The sequence below is a fragment of the Plectrocnemia conspersa genome, unplaced genomic scaffold (assembly GCF_051122295.1).
Source record: "Plectrocnemia conspersa isolate PC_06_02 unplaced genomic scaffold, ASM5112229v1 ptg000006l, whole genome shotgun sequence".
NCBI classification, from domain to species: Eukaryota; Metazoa; Arthropoda; class Insecta; order Trichoptera; family Polycentropodidae; genus Plectrocnemia; species Plectrocnemia conspersa.
The window spans coordinates 21,354,513-21,378,487 of record NW_028277170.1 but is presented as its reverse complement, the minus strand read 5'-3'; the positions used below and the strand labels follow the sequence as shown (position 1 = coordinate 21,378,487).

Genomic DNA, 23,975 nt, shown 5'->3' with positions numbered 1-23,975 from the left:
GTAAAATGCGTTGTCTGTCTACTTATTCTTCCGCTTATTTTTTCTGAGAGATGAGTTCTGATAATTTGTATTTTGAACGTGACCTAATAAAAGTTCTAAAATTATAATTTGTGTTATAAAATTTATTAGGTTAGGTCTGTGTTTGAACAGCAAATGGACGTTTCGCAACTGTCAAATTAATTTTAACAATTTTGTCATTTTATAGTTTGAGCAGTAAAACATATTTTGAAATTTCAATGTAATTATTTATAAATAATCTTTTACATTAAACCAGGCGATCTAAATTATTGTTAAATAGTCGATTTCATTTAATAAAGTCTGTTTTTAATTTAATTCTTATAGAATCACATCCAAACTAGATTTCACAATTTTTCTTTTGAAAGATTTTTATTTCTCTTTAATTTGCTCTTTACTTTGTAACATGACTCGATGTAACGAGACTGCTTCGCAGCTGGCAACAATGAAATTGGATCGCTTGGTATTGTCATGACAGTTCGTTTGACAACTACGTGAATGGACATTCAATAACATCTAAATTCGGTCCAGCTTCCACCATGGCAGCTTAGCATCGGACGTAAGATACTTCGCATCGGAAATATATGTTATTTATTTTAAAATGTGCGCCACTTGATATTACTTTGCTCCCACAACTCTATTTTTTGTCACAGCGTGAAAATTCTCAAATCTAAAATAAATGCTATTTTAATATACCTGTGCCTTTGTTAAAACCTCTGATCAGACGAGACTATATTCGAATCTGATGCGAATTGTAGCAAGTGCGTAATTTGCTAAACAAAGCGTGACCTTGGACGCAATCCAAATATTTATACAACACGATTTTCATTATTTTAAGTAAGTTATTAAAGATAATGCATAGATTGCAACATTAGCATACAAATACTTGAAAAAATGAAAATCTATAAAAAAATTAAATAATAATAACGTCCATTATTTGTTTATATACTGCGCGTTTATATTTACTATCTCATTGTTGTTCTGTAGGGCAATATAATCATATCTTTATTTTTTATCAGTTAGTATTAGTCATTGCTTATAAATAAAAAGTGATGCCCTCAAAACCAAATGAGCTTAATTGTTTTATATGTTAATTAGTATTTGATATCCTCATAATTTTGCATTAGTTTCTACAAACAAATAAAATATAAAAAAAAAGAAATAAACTTATACTTTATTTTATTTTTTAATAAAAACACTATTTATTGTCTAGATTTTATTTTATTTATTTGGAAATAATGACACTGTATTTAATAACATATAAAAAATTCCCCTTAACAGCAGTTAATTTACAAAATGCAAAAGCACTTTTTTGCCACAATTTAATAAATTAATCAAATACTTTATACAATACTTTTGTCGAAGAATATTGTCATTTTGCCATAAACAATGCTTTTAAAAACTCTAACTTTTAATTGTATGCCGCTGATGAATCCAAACGATTTTTGATGTGTTGTTTTTGCAGACCAATCTAAATTCTTGTAAAATCCCATGTTGTGTTGCTTTCTAGATTTTAATTGCCTAAGTAAAAATTAATTATATACAAAGATTTCCACTATACTATTAAAGTGTTACTAAAACTTATTTGCCTGTTTTTTGTATCATTGAACTCACTGGTAATATCTACCGCTGTTTTACGCCAATCCGTAAACAGATTTGACGTATCAGCCGATCTTTACCAGATGAGGCGATTTTTCTACGCCCACTACCCTTAACTCGATTTGTCGAACCTGTTACGATGTTTATTTTTAAAGTCTTCGAACTGTCGATTACTTACAACCAACAGACTGCAAAATTTGTCTTGTCGTAAACCCCATTGCTGAAAACGCAATGATTTTCACTTAATTGCGAGTGATTCGGTATTATAAATTTCTTAAATATTTTCTCTACGAAAGCTGTCAGTCAACTGACAAGGTAACTACTAGAAAACAATGGAGATTTTACCCCGAAATGAACACAAAAAATTCCAGCAAGCGATGATGGAAATACCTTATTTTTTTACGATTTCAAAAAGTAATGCGTTTTTTTCTACTGTATATGTATTATTTTTTATACTGCGTCAATACATTTTGATTAATTACAACAATGTTTTACAAAACATGCAAAAATCATACAAAGTTGTTTCTTTTTTTTATTACAGATTCATGAAGCGATCGTGGCAAAGCTATTGATTAATAATTATGAATCGATATTTTTTATAAATAGACTCATACTATCGTTATGACATCATATACAATGAGGGACTTGGGTTATAAAAGTCTAAACAATGACAATGAAGTCAACACCAAAAAAAATTATCACGAAGTCGAACACGATGAAAACACCGGACTAATAATACACGTTGTGCAAGAAAACAGAGGTAATTCGTCATTATAACCTTTTAAAAAAATAATATAAATACATATGATTCAACATTTATTTCAGGTGGATGGACTCATATAGAAGATTTAGATTCTTTCTTTGCTAGAATGTATCAATACTATCTAAAAGGCGGTTTCATACCGATGGTGGTAGCAGAGTTCTTTCAACTATTACAGCACACGTTTATAGTATTCTTTGTAACTTTCCTAATATACTGTGTGAACTATCCTGTTTTGTTCAGTAACGATTTGAACAATCCGAGCGTCAAGGCCCACAACGTCACATTCGCTGACATAGTATATCCAAACTGCATTGATAGAATTCCGTTTTCTTGGTCAGTATATCAAAGTATATCAAAACATGAAATTAAGACATAGAAAAAAAAAAAATTCAGGATTGACTAAATAAATGTAAAGCTATAAATATGCATTAGTTTTTTCATGATTATAAATATTATGATTGTTGTTTTTTTGCTCTTTTACATATTTATTTTCAATAACATTCTACCCGAAAAATCAGGTAGTCTACCTGCTAAATTGAGCTATTGGTAATCCATGAGACATTTACTATTTTTCCCTTGATTGTGTGATTTTTTCAGCATAACAAAGCCATAAATTATATATAAAATTTAATTTGACTCACATTAGTTGTTTATAACCCACCGACGACTAAATTGATGATATCAAATATATTTGTAATTTAATTTTAAATAAATTAATTTGGTTTTAATTCTAATTTTCACATGACCCACAGATTAAATCTAATACCAATGGAATTTTAATAAATGTACAAATCAATTATTTTTTCTTAATTATAAGTTACATGTTTTCTTTTAACTTTGGTTGTGCGAAATTCTCGCAAAACTGCCCTGTCAGTTGTGTTAATTTCGTACTTAGCTTTGCTTGCCTTTTTCTGCCTGTAGACGTCTTTTGGTGAATTATTTTCATCTGCCAAAACATAAGCAAAGCATTCATCTTTTAAGTCAATTCCTATCACATTAAGTGTTCCGGTGATTTTTCTAGATAGGATTTTTACTAATATTGATTATTCCAGACAAAAACTATTTTTAATATATTGTTAAAAAAAATTAAGGTAAACATTTAGATTGTGAATTTTTAACTACCAAGTTCAATGTAGCAATCAACTTAAATACTTAAATCAATATGCTCGCTTTAATTACTTTTTTTATTATTTAAAACGTCATTTTTGTCTAAATCTGTTCAAAAAGATCTTAATAAAACATAATAGTAGTGTCTTGTAATAAGATTAATCGAAGTTAAAAATTCAACAATCCAAATGTTTATCTTTAATTTTTTTTAATATACATTCGACCCTTCTATAGCGTAGAGATTGGGACTTTGTTATAGGAATACTACGTTATAGGGGACTAAGCACCCATACAAAATTTGAGGTTAGGTTCTTTCAACTGTATTTTGGGAATTTAACGAAATCAGCAAATCAAACTTTTCCAACCATTTTTATGTATTAAATTTTCTTGTATTTAGTATGCAAACAAGAGCATGTGCTCTATGTTCTTATTGCGACACGCGCGCGAAGAGTGTTCTTGATTTTGCGAGTGCCAGGGCAGTCAAACGCAGCAGTTTTTTGAGTTGTTTTTTTAAAATGCAATGAATAAATAATAAAAAGTAATTATAAATTATTAAACTTTTTCTGCAGTATGTCTTATCATAGGATATTAATAAAAACCTATTAATTATAATAAGAAAATACAATAATGGTAGAAATAAAAAAAGTTAAACATCTTGAATCGGATAATTATGCATTTAATTACTGTCAGTGTCATCTAATATCACGTTCCATCGATTACCACCGTAATTTCATCATCACTTTCATTAATAATAGGATAATTTTCTTTATTGTCCTCTGTCTGTATTTCTTCTCGAAATAAAGGTAGGTTATACCCGTCCTGTGGATTACCATCAGCGAACACGATAGCTAGCTACTACCTGACCCATCGATTAAGTGTTAATAAGCACAATATTAGATTTATAAAATACAATAATATTACTATTATGCGCTATAATTGATTAGACAAATTTGTACAGTTTGTTTTTATATAATACAATATTTTGAAGCAGTTTAAAAATAATTTAAATTATATATTTATAATAATTTATCTATGGTTAATTTGTACTGTTTTGAACAGGTATGACACCTTTTATATATATATTTTTTATATTTTCGAATACTGCTACTGTTTATATTGTCGAATCATTGCTTTAATAATATATTCATCACCAGTTTAAGAATAACATTTGCATTTTCCAGGTGGATTGTCATCTTTATTTGCACTTTAGTAGGATTTTTCAAATTGGCAAGATCATCATACAACCTGTATCATGCTTATGATATTAAAATGTTCTATAGCAACGCATTGGGCATCCAAGAGGTTGAGTTTCGTTATTCACTTAATATTAATATTTGATATTTGTTGCAAACAAACATCTAATCGTTCATGAAATGTTCATAGGAGGACATATCGTGGATATGTTGGTCTACGGTGCTCGAACGTGTCAAAAAAGCTCAGCAACGGCTTCAAATGTGTATTCACAAAGATCAAATAAACGAGTTGGACGTATACCAAAGAATATTAAGGTTAAAACTATAATATTTCTAGTCAATTGGAAAACTATGGCTTATTTTGATGGAGCAAATTCAAATTTACTTATGCTCTCTCTCTGATAAACTATTTCTTTTCCAGTTTTTAAAAAGTTGAATAATTAAAAAGAAGAATAAGGTATTAACGCCCATTATTATCATTCTAGGTTTAACAATTATATGATAGCCATGCTTAACAAAAATATTTTACCGCTGCATCTCAATTGTCCCGGGCTCGGAAGCATCCCGTATTTGTCCAAGGGTCTTAAGTACAACTTGGAGCTTGTATTATTTTGTAATTATATTTTGTGGATTGTATTATATTTATTGTTTGTTTTATGTCGAGCTAAGTATTGCTTTATTTATGCTAAAGATTGTCCTTGGAGTCCATGGGAGAACTGCTGGCACCTGCGTGATTCCTTTAAGGATCCTTCCAAGAGACTTCAGCAGGCACAGGAATTGAAAAGGCTTTTCACATTACTCGCTTTACTAAATTTGCTGTTGTTTCCGCTCATTCAAGCATGGCAGATATTATATTTCTTCTTTAATTATGCTGAGGTAATTAGACAATATATTAGAGGGGATTAAAATTTTTTGACTTCTTATAAATCATTTAAAAAATGATCTCTTTTTTACTATACTAAATCCTTTAAATTTTAGTGGTTATGAGTTGTACATTTTTGTTCATTAAATATTTATATATTGATATAGAATATATCATTGATACAAATATATATACATACATGTGTTTTTTTTTTAGGTTCGCGTGTATTTATATTATTTTAATCTCAGAATTCATAACAATGAGAACTACTGTACGATATTTCGGCAGTGATACTCCTGCCATAGTCCCGTTTCGTGACCATAGCAGGAGTATAACTGACGAAATATCAAACAGTAAGTTCTCATCGCGATGAATTCCATATATATTATATATAAGATATATTAAAAAAAAATTTTGTCTTATCTTAATTTCAGCTAATAAAACGATCGCCTGGATCACTGGGACTTCGTACCTGGTCGCTATATTCACAATTATCTCTACGGCACTTCAATGAATTGGATCACGAGCTACAAGACAGGCTGCACAGGGCATACAAGCCAGCGACAAAGTATCTGAACAATTTGACCGACCCCATCTCGACTGTTATAGCAAAGTATTGTAAAATTATTATTGAAATATTTTCAGTGACGGGTTCTCGATAGTTTCTCGATATCACTTTACTTGTAAAAGAAATACAACAATACACGTATAAGTTTAGATTGTAAAAGATTTTTAACATGGAATAACTGTATCAGTTTTGCATAACAGACACATTCGAAAGATTTTTTTAAACATATAAGATATTCTTTGTGAGCTGAAGTAGCTCATTAGAAAAGCTTATTATAATTAATATGTGCGATCTAGCCCAATTTAAATTAATCATCACAATATCCATCCGTGAGATTAGTAAAATCTAGGAAAACATAATCTGTGATAATCATAGAGTAAAGAAATAAATAGAGGTGATGACGCTTACTAAAAAATTGTGCAAAGAAAAATCTAATAAGATAGTCTCTCGGTCAGTCACCTCTTGTGCGCGCCTGTGTGGCTGGTGGTGCTTATCTCTGTGCATTCAACGAACTTCATAAAATATGGCTACTTGTTCTGTATATTTGTGTAAAATAATGCAATACAGCAGAAGGCATGTAATTTATAATTTCACAGGTTACATTCTGCAATTATTTGTTTTATTTTAAGAATTAGTTATTAAAAGTGACGCGTGCAAAACACGTCACTCTACACGTGACAACTAGGGCTTCGCATTTATATTTAATATCAAATTAAATATAAATGATTAAAATAATATTTCATTAGTAAATATTTTTGTCACATATTAAGGTTAGTAATATTATACGTTTTTTAGATTTCGGAAAATTACGGAAAATATGGCTTGAAAATATTTTACGTCCGTCACATAGAATTAAGAGACTCGTTTAGGGGTAATTACGTTCTGTTAGAAAATATTAGCATATTATCTTCATCCAACCATATTAATATATTATAACATCAGATAGGCATAGAATTACCGAAGTCAATGATACTGATGAAAATTTTGACAATTTAAATTTATTACCAGATTTTTTAACTGCGAGTTTTAAAAAAATCTTAAATCTCTTCCAATAATAATAGTTTTATAAATCATAAGAATCAAGGAGGCTCGTTATCGCCGTCTGATGACGTTAAGACAGTTTGTTTAAAATGTGAAACATTAATGACATATTTACTTAATCAAAATTGCCTAAATATAATAAAGATTATATTGTAAGTAAAATTTTTAAATCATTTGTAGGAGTAGGAGATATTTTTAAATCATTATAAATTCATATGTTTGAACAAGTCCTTACAAGTAATCATTATTTGCATTTAATTAGAGCTGTTGCTGATGAATACGTAAATATAAGAACTCATTATTTAAGTAAAATTAGCAATAGAGAAGAAAGCAAGCGATATTTACTAAGTAAGCTAATTTATTAATCAGGATATTAGTTATTCAAATTTGATTTGACTTCCATATTTGCCTGTCATGGTGTTGTTTCTAGGAATGTTGGACTTTTATAATGACAATTGTTTTCAAATGTCTACGTGGGTATTGTGATCTTATTCTTGGATGTTTCTACATGAGGATTTCTCGCGTGTTATTTGGCCAAACCTTTGTTGTGTTAGCTTCCTAGAAAGCCATTCTTGGAACCACCCCAGAAATATTCATAATAAAACTTCGAAGTGATGCACCTTTAAAATTCAAAACAATAATTATTTGAGTATTTTATAAAAACATTACCATTTAAAATACACGACCTTATATCACTGACAATATAGCTAAATTCGGTGTGTAATTTTACAGTTAAATTTTTATTTATATAATTTTTTATCGAGAAAGTATATTATCAACCCATCTCTAAAAATTCCAAACTTTATCAAATACATATCGCGTTTTACAGAAATATTGCATTTTTTTCTGCGAGCATTCTCGGCGTGTTGATCATCTTATCGATTTACAACGAAGTAGTCCTAACTGTTGAACATATGCTTACACTTATGACGGGCTTGGGGATACTGGTCGCTTGTGCCAGGTATGCTCTAATGATTTATCTACATTATGGATTTTTCATATTTTAAATCATCATAAAAAAATATTTCAGGGCCTTTATGCACGAAGAGGGTGAATGCCAACAAACTAGCGAAGAATTATTAGTACAAATTTTGAGTTATGTTCACTACTTACCGTCCAACTGGAGGGGCAAAGCCCACACGAGAACGGTCACTACACACTTCAAGAACTTGTTCCAATTCAGATTCATGTATTTACTGTTGGAGCTAGTCAGTCCGATTGTCACTCCGTACATATTGTACAAAATGAGATCTCATTCGTTGGATATCGTAGACTTCTATAGGAACTTCACGGTGAACATACTGGGTATTGGTGACGTGTGCTCTTTTGCTCAGGTAACATTTTTATTTGCTGCTTGTATTTGATTTGTTGGTGTTATTTATATTAGTATTATTATGTTTATAGATGGATATAAAACAACATGGAAATGCTGATTGGCCAGCCACTTACATTGAAGAAGATATGACTGAGCCTGATTGTAATGGTAAGAAGAACTAATGTTTTACGATGAATTTTACTTTCTGGATTTAAAAATTATCTCCTACTTTTTGTCCTAAAATTAAACACAATAAAAGCATTGGCGTAAGTGGGACCAAGGCTGGTACTTCTTTTTGAGCCAAAATGCACTTTACAAAATACTTTTTTAGATTTATAATATATGTATTACATAATTAAATATTTTTTCTATAAAAAATTAGAATGGTTGAAACCCCCTGAAAAATGTATAGTTAATGTATTAAAAAAACGTATACATTAATTTGCTTGATCATAATTTTTTCCATAGCTATACAAAAATAAATATTTTCTTACTGTATTGTGATGAATATCCCTGGAATGTTATAGCATGTCACATTATGTTTTTATAATTAAATTTTTCAATTTTTTCAGAGATACAATTGAATCAAGCCGAGGACGGTAAAACCGAATTGTCACTAGTTGCATTCTCGGTTAGAAATCCAGCATGGCGCATACCTCACGCTTCGCAGCGACGATACATGCAATCGTTACGAGAAGGAGTACTAAACGCCACTAACAATTACCTCTCGGGAACGCATTCTACAGTCAACCAAATGGTGTGTTCCGTTAATTCGAAAGTTATGTCAAATATTTAATCTGTAAATAATATTAAAACATTTCAGAATAAATCGTTTTTGAGCTCGTACTACAATCGGTGTAATATCAGCGGAGCCATGAGCGCCACTCTCGAAATGTCACTCAGACACAAATCCAGAATTTTCAATACCATGGTAAGAAGACATATTTATCAACACAATTTAAATTGCATTATTCAACGTCATATGCAATGTTTTTTTTTAATTTTAAAAATATACATGTACGGTTTCTTGCCTTAAAGAAAAGTTTAAATTCCTCAGCAGAATAATAAAGTTACCAGTTTAAGATTTAAAACTAGTAGCTCTAACTAAAACTAATATTTTAGAAATTCAAAAACTCAACTGGTGGCTTATTTTCACAGTAATTTCCGTCATCTCTTCAACCGAAACATTGCTTTGATTTATTTTTATCTTGATTTCTTGTTTTTGAAGCCATTTGTTGTAAGTTTTAATATAAATAAAGACGCAAGGTTACGAAAGTTGACAAGGTGATAAAAGTGGAGGTGAAATGTTCAAAGAACATTTCATAACTATCATAAACATAAATCATTTACTAAAACTGCTACTCATTCAGTCATTCTACAATATCGCTTATAAGTTACATTGCTAAGAGATTTCTTAAGGTAAAATACCACTTTTCATTAGATATAACTAACAATATTTGTAAGAAGAAACATAACCTCAAATGTTCTTATATTTTTTTCGGATAACACTTAATGTAAATAAATATATATTTTACCAACCTCTTTCACATTATGACCAGATTTTAAAAATATCAAAGGACATTAAAAAAAGGGTCGAATTTTTCCGGGCAGAATTTATATTAAAAGGTCAGAATATAAGGAACCGGAACAAATATTAGATGATCAGAATTTATATTAATTGGTCGGAGCTACAATTAAACGGTTAGAATTTAAATTGGATTGGTCAGAATGTATATTAAATGGAAAGAATTATTTTGACAGATGGTCAGAATTTTTTTTTTTCAGTCGATATTTATTCAGTTCATGGCCAGCATAATAATATATGGTCTTTATCAATGTGCTTTAGGACCAACTTAAAAATTTTCGCATTCTACATACAATTAAATAGATTCTTTGAGAGTTATTCATGAAGTGTTCAATATCCTGACTAATGCTTGATCGCTAACCTGTTTAGCAGTTTTGGTAGAAAGATATTTTATAAGATATTTCTAAAATAAATAATTTATTGCCTGTTTATTTTTATAAATGTCTTAATATTTTTTTTAATTCACATGATCGTCTTTTATTTTTATTCTGACCGTTTGCTTTATTTATTTTACCCGTTTGATATTTTTTCTGAACCTGAATAATATAATTATAACCAGGCTGTTAATCAAATTTTGACTGAGATTTGATTTTTATTCTGACCCAAAGCCCGACTTCGCAGCCAGAAAGACGCTGTTGGAAACTACACTATATTTGCGTTAACACAGTCAGTTTGAAAGCTATCCATTTCATCATTATTCATAATTTAGAAAGAGATAGGAAGTTTGAGTTTACAGTTTTGAGTTTAAAGCACACGAAACAGATATACGTTCAATATACTTATCATTACCCTGTTTTATTTTTTGAACAAATTTATAAAAAAAATAATCCGGAGTAATGATAAGTAAATCGTGTGCTTTAGAACTAATAGTAGGGGCATAAAACTAAACTTGCTATCTCCAAATTATGAATAATGATTAAATGGATAGCTCTCGAACTGACTGTGTTACCGCAAATAGTATATAGTAACAATTTATTATATATATTGCAACAAACTATGGTGGATGAATATCGTTTTTATCCGAGCGGTGGTGGAGAAGCTGGCGGAGGGATGGTGTCCAGTGGATGGTCCTCAATAGTCTTGTATTATATTTGTGGCAGAGACCAGCCTTAAGTATCAAGAGTTGCAAAGCTTGCTGATTAATCACAACCACGCAGCAACCACCCAGCTAATTGTTGCACTCGTTTCTTCGACCAAAGAAATATGTCCACGTCTCTAAAAAATGACATCCTTCCGAAGTCGAATGGTGCAAAGGGAATAATGTGACTTTACGGTGTTTTTTGTCATCCGATAATATATTGTTTTCCGTGCCCATTTCGCAACAAAGAAATATTCTTTCAATGCATCGGAGAATAATTGCGTATTATTTATGTAAAACCCTTTTTTCTGGACGTACGAGGGCTTTGTGCGGTCCCTTCCTTTACACTATTATCAAGTTCATCCTTATTATATCATGGTTACGTTAATTAAGTGTGCAAGATTCAAGAAGAAGAACCCTCACAGTTGATTTAATCTTTCTAATGCTTTATTCTTACAACCCTAGCACTTCGAATGTGTTCTAATGATCCAGAGGCTTTTATGGGTTATAAAACCCCTTAACAAGTATTTAATACCTGACATATATTTTTTTTTACTTCTAAAAATAGGTGGTATTGAGGTGACACACTATGCAAACACTTTGGTTTATAAACGGTTAAATTTGGACCATTTAATTTGTTGCCAAAAAAGGAGGACAAAATTTTTGCAGATGTCTGGTCACTTTAAAAAAAAATTCAATATAAAGAACGCCCATGAATTAATAGAGCCAAATATCAAAATATATTTATTGCAAGAAACACATTATTATAAAATATATTTGGCTCAATAGATAAGTGCAATTAACTTACACCTTGGAGTGGTTTTATTTGTAAGAGAAAACTCACTTTTGCAAAGAATTTTGATTAACGTAGAATATAAAAATTGTCAAATACATACAGAAGAAGATAACAATTTCAATGATTTTAATTATAATAATTTCGCAGGATGAAGAAAATGTTGAAGAGGATAATAACTTGAAGGAAGAAAAGCTTGTGGATAAGGTGGAGAGTCGGACCCAAGAAGAGTTGGAAATGTCAGTGGGAACACTTCATATTCATGATTTACACTTGAATAAGGTATTTAAAATTCTACTGCAATTTATTATAAATAGAATTCTGATCGATCGTAACAAATTAGGTTTTCTTAGTTTTTCCTGATCTAACGGATGAATATCTAAGTGATTAATTATATATATATATATATATATATATATATATATATATATATATATATATATTTAGTGAAAAATTAGCTATATTAGTTTAATAAATTAATAAAATAAAATAAATAATATGTCATCGGTGATACCTCATTACCGTTGAAGTACTAATTGCAATACCGCGTAACTACAAATGACAACTTTACAGGAGGTGAATAAAACTTCATAAGTACTACATTTTGAAAGCTGTAGATGTCTAGTAAAATAAATATAATGCTTATGGATCATCGAATTACTGCCCAATCCCAAAAAATTTAATTTTCGTTTATCTTACGCGGTTTTGTCGTATGGAATTACCTAGTAAAATATGCAAAATATTTAACATAGCATGGTATTTAACATTTCAAACATTTTATTAATCAAAAATAAATTTTATTAACTACATGATGAAAACTATCCAACTACAAGAGCATAATAATAACGAAGCCAATACATTGGCACAATACAATCAAAGAAAAACAAAAATTATCAGCAAACATGAACATTACTCTCTTTTCTAGTACCATACAATTTATTTTAAGTAATAATCTAAAAAAAATCACAATCAAAAACTAAACTCTCCTTACATCTAAAATATGAATTATGGCACCATGAAAAAATTAAACTTAACAGCAATTTCTTTAAAACAAGATGAACATTATATTTTTCATGATGATTAGTCAGAAATCATTCGTCGTAATTCAGCTTATCATAAAAATCATGACAATCTTTGGTATAACATTTTTTAATTCCTTCAAATGATTGTCCTTAGTCTTAGATATTTTTTGTGGGACTTGATGAAGCTGGGGAACATCTGACAAAAGAGATTCGATTTGTTTAGGGCGCCTGTGTAATAGGGAAAACTCATCAGAAAATATAACTTTGTAATCAATAGTGCGATCGATGTAACATACCTAGGGACTCTTATATCAGTAACGCGTCTGTCACTAGCAACTCTTTCAGAACGTATAGTCGTAAACGTGGTAATCTTTATTGCTGTAATCTTTGAAAAAGATAAAATCTGGTAAAACTATATCGTAAGGAATGGGTCTAGATCTAGCTTCCTTTGCTATAATTGCATATTGGCTGGAAAGAAATATTTCCCGATTTTTGAGTTTCCTTTCCACAACCGAATGAATTGAGCTTTAGATTGAATAACAGGTTCCAAGTACAGATTTTGACTAGATTTTCTATAATAGTGTGAAGAAAGTTTTGACAGTGCATGGAGAAATTCAATACCGAGCTTTTTTTCGTGATTTGTTCAGAGCTATTATTTATTGTTGATTCCATAGAACGTTCCTGTATTCCCATCTGTTTTCTATCACCCAACCAATACCTGACTGTCCATTCCATAATACTAAAAGTTCCCAAAAACATACGTTGGCATACTCTCAGTTTCTTGTCAGAAGTTTTCAGATAATAAACTTTGCTTTCATTGCGTCTACTCTAATTTATTAAAATTCAAAAATGCGCCAATGATGCCGTTGGCGCGAAATCTCAAATTTGCTTCTTCTGCAGCTATGCGGAATTTCAAGTAGTAGATCAGCGGTAATGCAGTATCACCGACGATATGGTATCGAAATTCTCTAAATTTAACTCATAGAGTGTCCAATATATATAATTGACATTTTTCATGTAAATAATTTTTTATCACTACATATGCTTTTATCTATTTAAAATAAAGATTCTGCATATTTAAACACATCTCTGTGATTTTTGAATCTCATAAAATAACTAGTGATTTTATCATAATATTAACAGGATTATTGATGACATTGAATATATAAGAATGATATTCCACTTTATCAGTTTTCCTCTTTGAAAGGTCAAACTGTGACTATTTTTCTCTGGTTTCAGAATAAATTACTCATTAGCGATGACATCAATAGTCTTACTCTTATCAAATAAAAACTAAAGTTGTTTTGATTTCAGATGTTACATCGTTCGCATAGGGGCTCAGAGTCAATCAGTCAGTGCCAACCTCGCTCGCAGCAAAGTACTTCGTTTGCGAGCTACCAGCCTATGGCTTTGACGCCCTCGGCACCCAGCAAAGAAGATACACCATTATTGCCAAAGCGTCACAAGTGACCTGTGCGCAGTAGTGCCCAGTTAAGTTGCACGTGTAATTACCTAGTCATTTGGGTAGAGACTTTTTTTATATTGGACATTGAACGTGAAATAACGCGTTACCTAAAAAATATTGAAAATAATGTATTTTAAAATCAAAAACTGAATATACTTTTCATTGCGTCTCATATACGATTTTAAATGAATTAATTATAGTCTGTTGTAGTTATATAAGCTTGATCACCATTTTTAGAACAAAGTTACAAATCAGGGTATATGAAACCTAATTCTAAGTGTAAGTGTTATAAAAATGCATCCTTTCCACTATTTAAAATGCGGCCTTACTTTATAATTATTATTGTTGTTTTAATAGAAATGACATGTAATAATAGTATTACATAGATTTAATTGTTTGTATACAAAAACACAGGGTAACTCCAAACCTGTTTGGATAATAAAAAGTCATAGGATTACAAAAAACACATTCTAAAATAACTGGAATCTAATATTTTCATTAGACACAATTTGTTATTCACTGGATTTTCATGTTTATGTAAATATGTTTCCACACATAGTAGTAAAAAAATACTATAAACCCAGTTATTATGCAACTTCTAACTTCTATTTAGTTTGTAATCTTTAGACCCACTTTATTATTTTTATACTTAGCACGATTGTGCCAATAATTTCGTAGATTATTGCTCTTTAGACAGTAACGCAGAAATCTCATTATTGTCTTGTAATTGAAAAAAATCTATGTTTATAACACAATTATAAACACCTATATATTCATATGCCTTAACTATTTGATCTCCAAACAACGCGTGGATATAATAATAATAATAACTCACAAATACTATAAAATTTTAAAAACATTAAAATGTATTATATTTTATGTCGATATTATAGTAATTAAAGACGTTTTTACCAAAAAAAAATATTTCTACATGTTTTGGCATTTTATAATGAGTGGCATAGAACATGTTTTGTGTGTTTTCAATTACATGTATATTATTATGAACATTTCGAATTGTGCTATGTATTTTTATATGACTATTGATTAAATGTTAAACGCATAACTTATCAATCAATACATAAAGTGTGTTATTGTAATTTCTCATTTATTGTAATTTTGTCGTTGTAAGAAATACATGTTTTTATTTATGTACATTTATATCGCTTTTTATATTCATGTTTTACCTTAATCCCAAAAATATAATATTATTTACATTATATTTATCAGGTAGTGTTCCGTTTTTACACTACTCGAAAACTTTGGGGTCTGTACGCACGAATTAATTTTTTTTATAAGAACAACAACTTCAATTCAACAATAGATAAACCCTGAGACAGATTAAATCCATAAAGTTGTGCGGTGGATTTCTAATACATATATAAATATTTAATTGCTGCCAAATCACTTGAAGAAATTGAAACCGAAACTGAAATCAAAATATTTCAAGACTGTTCAACATGCGAAATCCACACAAGATATATAATTCAGAAATTATTAACAAGATGGAAAGAAATGCTATATAATTGATTAAAATATTTTTCTTTTTTCTTTCTCAACCTAAAAAACTATGATACAATAATTAAAAAATAGCTCGTATTTATTGTTTTACCAATATATCAAACATTAAATAAAAACGCCAATAAAATATTGCTTATTATCTCTCATAATTAGTTTTGATTCCAGTCCACTTAAACATGCTCAATGTTATCATAAGTATATACACATTCAAACACACATTGATCATTAATCATATTATGCACAATATTATATTTTATAAACACAACCTTATCTTTGTTGGTCGATATTCATGTGTTTTGAACATAAATCAATAACATATTAAAATTAAATTTTCTCATCATATTTTGAGAAAATGGAGCAATATATTTATATACCTATTGAAATATAAATATATAACTAATCTACTGACCATAAACAATGTTTGTAAAAGTATAATTTGGCAATATAATTATCACTAGCATAGTAATTATTGAAAAATTAATTGATTGCTTATCTTTTGCAAATCATAATATATTTCTATAAACAAATTGGAAATGAATTCCGAGCACAATCTACCTTGTGCTCGTGCCATTGATTTATAGATTTGTTGTGTGTTAGATTATAAAACAATATTTAGATTTCATAGTCCAATGTGACGTTGATTAAAACTTTAATTTTAGATAGATTTCTTAACCCTTTGAACTCTGAGCTCCTAAGTAATTTTCGACAAAGAAAGAATATTTGACTAAAAAACAATTTCGACAAGAAAGCAATTTTTAATTTTAAGACTTGTTTTTTTAGTATTTAATTATGGCACACACCTGCGGCTCAAAAATAGCAATTCAGAAAAACTATTAAAAAATATGTATTGTATATAAAAATAATATAATATGTTAAAACAATAAAAATCAATTTATTGCTGGAATTCAATCTTAGAATGGTACATATCATAACCAGTGGTGTAGTGGGGACGGCGCTCTGGCACATTTTAGAGGCAAGAGCGCGCTCATGTACATTTTATAAATCAATATTTTTAAAACGTACCGGAAATTTCACAACAACAAAATCAAAACTGAAAAAATTTGTTCCTATCTGCGCTCGTGTAACACAAATAAATCAAAGTAACAATATGCAGTCCAATTCTACAGATTGTTTGTACAAAGTTATAAACATACAACACAGTGTCTTTCTTCTGTGGCATACAAACACTTTTGCAGCCGATTGCCTTTTATTTTAAATTTTGACCGAATGTATCGACCGTATTCAAGGGAGTGCAACCTCAGTTGACATAAGATCGCGAACTTCGATAAAATATAAATAACATCTGTCAAATAAATTAGGTTAATTTATTAAACTTTATTTGCGAAAACAAATGCGAAGACTGATAAGTTATCAGTGATTTCTTGATAACACTTTATTCTGTAGCGATCATGAAACAAAAAATACACATATTACATTAGGAAAATTCTATAATACATTACTGAAATATTGAAATAAGTTTTTTTTATTCTCACAAAAACATTAAAAATAAATAAAAACATTTTGAAATATCAATATTGGCTATTTTTTAAAAATTGGGTGGGGGGTGTAAGTTCAACGCTCCGGCACTTATTTTTTTATCACTGCACCACTGATCATAACATATTTTCAGATCCAAACTTAATTCCGCTATCTCACCAAGACGCCACGGTGACATAGCCAGCAGCGTCTCCAGATGCAATGTATATAATTGTAAATGCCCCCTTCTCCCTTCCCGCAAATGATGTCCCTGTGTAGTTTTATATGTAGCTCAACAAGAATTGTTTTAAAAATAGATCTTAAGCAGTTTCAGGTTTTTCGTAAATTTTTACCCCCCCCCCCTCCCTGCTCCCCTCTGTGTTACAAGATGTCATTGAACCAGACCACTGTTGTTTGTTTTACACTGTCACAATTCCACTGACCCCCTCCCCCTAAACCTGTTACATAATTTATGAATATCGCGAGCCTGAACCGCCATCTTATTTCAACCTTTAAGCAATTTAAAAAACTCCATTAAAACTAATGAGATTTATAACGTTACACAATATAAATTTAAAAATATCGTTTTTAATAATATGGATTATAACGAATTTTAAGGACATTATAATTATTATTAATAATAATTATATTTGCATAAAAATTGTTATTTTATGTCACAGGTTAAAGGGGGGGTCAACGGAAATGTGATAGTGTGAGTCTGGCTCAATGACATTCTGTGACATATAGGGGGGGAGGTAAAAAATTCACGAAAAACCTGTGACATAATTTATGGAAGACGTCTAATCAATCTGATCTGCAATTTTGTTTCAAAATAGCGACTGATCAAAATTAAATAATCGTAGCTTCTTTAAAAATAATAGAAAAAAGCAAAGATCAAAAATGTTTTATAAATTAAAAAAATGACGCATCTTTAGGTACATTTCTGAACTTTTTTGACAGTTTTATCAACTAAAAGCGTTAGAAATGCTCCCTTGCTCTTATTCCATATCTCTTCTCTAGTTTTTCTCACACACAAAAACCATTACTGAAAAATATGAAGCTCAGAAAGAGCCACAGAGAAGAAACAGTGGAGAAAACTGCTCTTTTTGGCAATAAAAAATCTTCCTTAAAACATATTTTTGTCATTTATTTGTATTTTTACAGATTTTACAAACAGTTTTTAGTTTATAAATAAATTAGAATTCTTCGCTCTTAAACTTTATTTTATTTTAATATATCAGAAAGAAAGCATATCATATTCTGATCATCATAATATTATACTAACCCAACCAATAATTTCATATCCATTTGATGTGACATGCACAGTAATGTAACATGAAAAGTATAATGATGCCAAATTTATATCAATGTTTATTGTTGTCTCTGCATTAATAATATCAAACATTAGACATATTTAACAGTACTTTAGATATGCTTAGCTAACTGTTGCACACTATTTCCAGATAAAATAATATATAAATTCACAACTTACTTGTATTATTAAAGGCAGCCGTGTGTACTCAAATCTTAATTTTACATTATATTTATTTGTTACAGGCAGCAAAATGAGCAACTCTATACACTTAGGTAAGCTAATTGAATAGTTTCCATTCTCTATTGTTTTAAATAATTTATGTACACATACGAGTATATCAAAAAACATATAGTTTAATAATTTATAAATTTATTCTATCACTAGGTAGAAAGATGCCAATATTGTATGAGCAGAGAAGAATTGTGAATACAAGAATCGAAATGTTTTGGACATGCGGGGCAGTAGATGGTCAGTATGTTCTATCGCCTTTAATTTAATTAATTAAACTCAAGCATACTAAGTTGATATGTTGATCATTAAAATCTCTTTATACCACCATCGGTTTACGTTGACTCTAAGGCTGGGCGCACACCAGGCAACTTGGCTGCCGCAGCTAGAAAAGACATAGACAGCTCATAGAAATGTATTGGGTGCGTGAGATAAGCCGCGTAGGCGGCAGCCACTGCTGCTCTGGCCGCAACCGTAGCGTCCGTCACTGGCTAACAGAGTTGCAAACGGACGCTACGGTCTTCTGGCGGCGGCAGCCAAGTTGCCTAGTGCGCTCCCAGCCTAACAGTTTGCCTTCTCTGTTTTTTTCTACTGAGACCGTTCTCTGTTTAACCGATTGTGTAATGAGCAGTTTGACATCATCTGACTTTCAGTCTAACCGTCCTGGTTTGGGACTTATCCATCCAGGGGAATCATCATAGTTTTATTTTATATATCACACTGACATCTAAATCGGATTTTTGTGTACTTTAACTTCATTAATACAATATGTGTATCTGATAAAAATGTATTGTTAATATGGTCCAAGGCTGTGCTTCAAAAACAGCTCATATGGATGCTTTTGTAGTTGTATATGTGCTCCACAAATAAGATTATTTCTAATTCATATGTGAAAGACGAATAGTAATGAATTCTAATGTAAAAGTAACGTAACTATTTCTGTCTTTTAGTATAAATGGGATAGTCGACATGATTAAATAAAAATGATCACATGAACATTTGTGAACTTCCTAGACGTGAATTTGAGAAGAATAAAATGCATATTTGTAGAGCAGTAGTAGAGCATATTTTCTTTAAAGTGTCAGACTATTTGCAGTTTTATCACAGATATGATAAATAAATCTATGCTTATTAAATTCTTATTCTTAAAATAAAAAATATTAAAATACAAATTATTAATAACATATACATTTTACTTTCAGAAAATACCCCCATAAATCTATTAGGTCAAAACTGTTTTCGACTTTACACTACTGGTGGTATGATTTTACTTAAATTAAATTTATTATACTCTACACCCACAAAAGTTACTTAACTAAAATATTATAAATATATACATATAATATACATAAATAAAAAAACAATTTTTATTCATTCTTAATCGTAATAATAACGTCACAGGTATTTTGTTACAAACTTTCATTTCAGTTAAATGCAGTGTTTTGCAATCTTAGCTTATGTAAGTTTAACAACTCAAAGTTGATGTTATTTTATAAAAAATAGTTTTGTCACTTTTGTGGTGTCGGACATGATTTTATGTATTATCTTATTATGTTATTTTTTTAGGAAGCAAAGTTACAGTTTTACATAACAAGATCGAGGGTAGTTATTTCAAAGTAGATACCGATTTAGGGTCTGCAAATATAAAAATTATAGATCCCAAATCGCTCAGTAAGCACTTTTTGTTAATCTTATGTTTAATACATTAATGCGCTCAAACACTGAAAAAGATACCGCTGAACCACAGATCGCAGTAAAGAATAAACGTTGCCGAATTAATCTAACCAAAATTAAAATTCATTACATATTGCTACCACTTGATATTCGAATGTTTGCTAACATTAATTATATATCGTGAAATTTCAGTATTTGACCCAAAATGGCAATTGCATGAAGAGATAGTCGAGTTAGTATATAAATTATTTTATAGTTTTAATAACATAAACCTTAACATATTTTTATTTTGCTACAGGTATAATAAAGTTCGGATCATCCCTGAAAAAAGACATGCACAGAGGTATTCATACTGGGTTTTTTATCTATTTCATACGAGTGACAAGTACAAAAAAAACATCCTGAAGCTAATCATCCAACTACATAGTCTATATATTTTAAAAGTTTTGAACCTTTAAACAAAAATATTTTATACTCTTTGTACTGATTCATAAAATTTGCTATCTTTTCTATTTATTTTTTTGTATAATCTAGATTTTCAAGGTTCTATTTTAGTTATTTTATTATTTGTATCTACATTAACACCTCCCAAAATCGAAAACAGTTTCTCAGATAGATCATCACTACTAATGTCCTAATGTTAAATATAAAGATACAGAAATTAATAAGTTTTTCTAATTTCATAGTCATCCAATGGAGTGACAAGGGGCCTATGAAAATATACATTGAGAAGATCGAAGATAATATGATCTTTGTTGAAGATTGGAACCATAAATTACCTACTATTTCTGCAGTACATGAGTATAACGGGTCACCGAGAGATGACGATTTCTACGATCTTATAAGAAATTCAAATAACATGGAGAGATTTTGTAATTAATTTAACTACTTATTAATACTATACAGATTCTAACTTTACACTTTTGTTGTATTTAATTCGTATTCTCATATGTTATTAATATTTTACTTTTGCTTCCAGTTTTAACTGAACAAATTAATGATTTCAATGATATGCAGGTAATTATATTATTTTTCTTAAATCAAAATATTCATTATTTTATATTTAACCATTTGAGTGGTAAGATAATTTATACATATTTATTAATTTGTTAGTATACACCTGGGGGAGAGTTAATTTTACGTATTATTACATAATTATTTGTTATTAAAAATTCGGTGATTTTCAACGTTGATTTATTGTATTTCACTTAATTTTTGTATTAGTATTTTTTAATAATTTATTTTAACACTTTTCTATTATTAAACTTCGTTAATTTATTTTAAATATTTTTTAAATATTAATAGTATTATTTTCTATAGAAATCATTTACGTTAAATCAAATTAAAAAAAAATTATATAAATATAATAGTTTTAATTTATTATTTCTTAAGTTATATATGTAAATATATAACCATCTGAGGTACTGCAAAACAGTGAAAGAAAACCGTACATGTACGGCAATACCGCTCAAAGGATTAATAGTCGTCATATATCATAGAAATATTTTCAAGAATTATGTTTATTTAATATTAAAACGTATATATGTAATATGTGTGTTTCTATATACATACTTTTATTTCCAGGATGACGATTTTTAGGCTGATACTATGGAAGGCACATCGATCTCTAAATGTAGATTCAATCGCAAAAGTTGGCAGTCAATTTAAATTAAATTAAAAGCAATTTGTTCAAACATTTTTGTTAGTTAATAAAACACTAAATGTATTTTTTTTATTTTTACTTATAAAAACTTAATTTTCTTTTATTACCACTCATCTTAACTACTGTAACATATTGGTTATTATTGTTATATTGGTGAAATTCAGAAAGATAAATATGACTCTATATACCCGATAATGATAATCAAAATTTTGGCCGTCACAGTTACATACATAAATGCCACAATAGTGAAAATATTGTATAGATTGCAAAACCTTGAAAGTGATGTTTATGTGAAATTTACTAGCATAATATTGAAATAGTGGAAAATAGTGGCCAAACTTTTGATTACCACGGGCGATCTGCTTTTTAAATTATTGGCGGCGGTCTACTAACATCGTATGTGTTAGTGATCATAAGAAAAGTAGTAATTTAAAGTCCAAAATAAGTTTAAATTTAAAATAAACATAGCTGAAATTTTGCACAGACCTTTGTTTTGACATTGTTAAGACGGGCTGAAAAGTCTCATAATATCGAGTTTCTGCTAGTCAAGATATTAAAGGTCCAAGGTCACAAAAATCGTTTTTGTGACTTTGGACCGCGGTTCCCGCTCTTCGCATTATATCTCAAAAATGAATTTCACCAAACTTGTAAACAATATTATATTTTACAAGTATTGTGTAAGAAGTATAGGAAGCGAGATATTTGTAACAAAAAAAAAATATTTTCGTGTCCTTTGATATCTTGACTAACGGACACTTGATCTTATGAGACTATTCAGCCCATCTTTAAAACACTTTCTCCATTTCTCAAACCATTTTATGTTTCCTTACTACGTTTAAAAATTCTACTTTTAACATATTTTCATCAAAATTAATATTTTTTAAGATAGCCAATTTTTTATAGCAAGCTTTGTACTAGCTGCAGCGGGAATTTTCACTTTTTCTAGATTGATACGGTGCGTTGTCCGATGTGAGAGTCCGAGATTTCCGATGTGAGTCTCTTTCCTTTGCCTAAAAAACAGATATAATAGAATATAATTTTTTTGCATGTAGATAAAATATCCTTACCTGAAGGATTTCCGAACCTCGCGAACAACAAACCAATATTACCCTGTTGAAATAGTATGCGAGGGTGCATCCGTTCAAGTGAACAACCATTCACAAAACTTTCTTTGAAAAGCACGTGATTGTCACGCGTTGAGCACTATATACATGCGCTGACTGTTAGAAAAAAAATAGCATGATTGTAATCTTTAACAATCATATTTTCGCCTCTACCTGTAATATAAGATTTAAATTTTATCATAAACGAAAAAAAACGATTAATCACAACGGTCAAAATCCAGCCTCTAACATTTCTTCGATATTGTCATCCAAAAAGAAAAGCCGAAATTTGCATCTATTTATAACCTCTATGTTTTGACATTTATTTGATAATTAGTAATAACAGCGTTAATACTGACCATCAGAAATTTATATTTTTAAAATATTATATTGTTAAATAAATTGATAATTTACATTTATTTGCTTAGTAACTATTATTATTAAAATAAATATTTGCAATAATTTGAATTACAGAATTAGTTAAAAATATATTTTATTGTAAATATATGAGAAGGTTGATCCATTTCAGTTTTCAAAATATTTTTCAAAAAAAATCACAAATTTAACAATATCTACGGTTTTTTATTTATTA

General features: G+C 29.5%; 2 protein-coding genes and 1 long non-coding RNA gene across 7 annotated transcripts; 2 read left to right on the top strand and 1 right to left on the bottom strand.

Annotated features, from left to right (window-relative positions):
- Window positions 1-477: 477 nt before the first annotated feature.
- Window positions 478-18,987, top strand: LOC148234511 (autophagy-related protein 9A-like). Of its 3 annotated transcripts, XM_088188499.1 has the most exons (16): window positions 478-574; window positions 2,156-2,374; window positions 2,440-2,710; window positions 4,666-4,786; window positions 4,868-4,992; window positions 5,163-5,290; window positions 5,369-5,553; window positions 5,974-6,152; window positions 7,978-8,109; window positions 8,179-8,482; window positions 8,553-8,631; window positions 9,036-9,220; window positions 9,287-9,394; window positions 12,070-12,201; window positions 14,256-14,431; window positions 18,958-18,987. In XM_088188499.1, the coding sequence occupies exons 2-15, from the start codon at window positions 2,236-2,238 to the stop codon at window positions 14,409-14,411; spliced, it is 2,244 nt and encodes a 747-aa protein (XP_088044625.1). In that variant the 5' UTR covers window positions 478-574; window positions 2,156-2,235; the 3' UTR covers window positions 14,412-14,431; window positions 18,958-18,987. The 3 variants fall into 3 exon arrangements, with proteins under 3 accessions (XP_088044625.1, XP_088044623.1, XP_088044624.1); XM_088188497.1 differs by lacking the exon at window positions 18,958-18,987 and having other exon boundaries at window positions 14,256-15,564; XM_088188498.1 differs by lacking the exon at window positions 18,958-18,987 and having other exon boundaries at window positions 478-618; window positions 14,256-15,564.
- On the top strand, window positions 18,834-22,343 carry LOC148234510 (uncharacterized). Of its 3 annotated transcripts, XR_015810196.1 has the most exons (9): window positions 18,834-18,987; window positions 19,100-19,183; window positions 20,146-20,202; window positions 20,510-20,614; window positions 20,810-20,849; window positions 20,916-20,960; window positions 21,304-21,489; window positions 21,597-21,634; window positions 22,202-22,343. XR_015810196.1 is itself a non-coding variant. In XM_088188501.1 (8 exons), exons 1-8 carry the CDS (start codon window positions 18,966-18,968, stop codon window positions 22,214-22,216), a joined length of 552 nt encoding a protein of 183 aa, XP_088044627.1. In that variant the 5' UTR covers window positions 18,834-18,965; the 3' UTR covers window positions 22,217-22,343. The 3 variants fall into 3 exon arrangements, 2 of the variants coding, with proteins under 2 accessions (XP_088044627.1, XP_088044626.1); XM_088188501.1 differs by lacking the exon at window positions 20,810-20,849; XM_088188500.1 differs by lacking the exons at window positions 20,810-20,849; window positions 22,202-22,343 and having other exon boundaries at window positions 21,597-21,850.
- Window positions 22,344-23,711, bottom strand: LOC148234509 (uncharacterized). The gene is made up of 3 exons (XR_015810197.1): window positions 23,634-23,711; window positions 23,348-23,557; window positions 22,344-23,290 (listed from the first exon to the last, which is right to left on the bottom strand). It is a non-coding gene; the product is annotated as an uncharacterized LOC148234509 (long non-coding RNA).
- Between the last annotated feature and the right edge of the window lie 264 nt (window positions 23,712-23,975).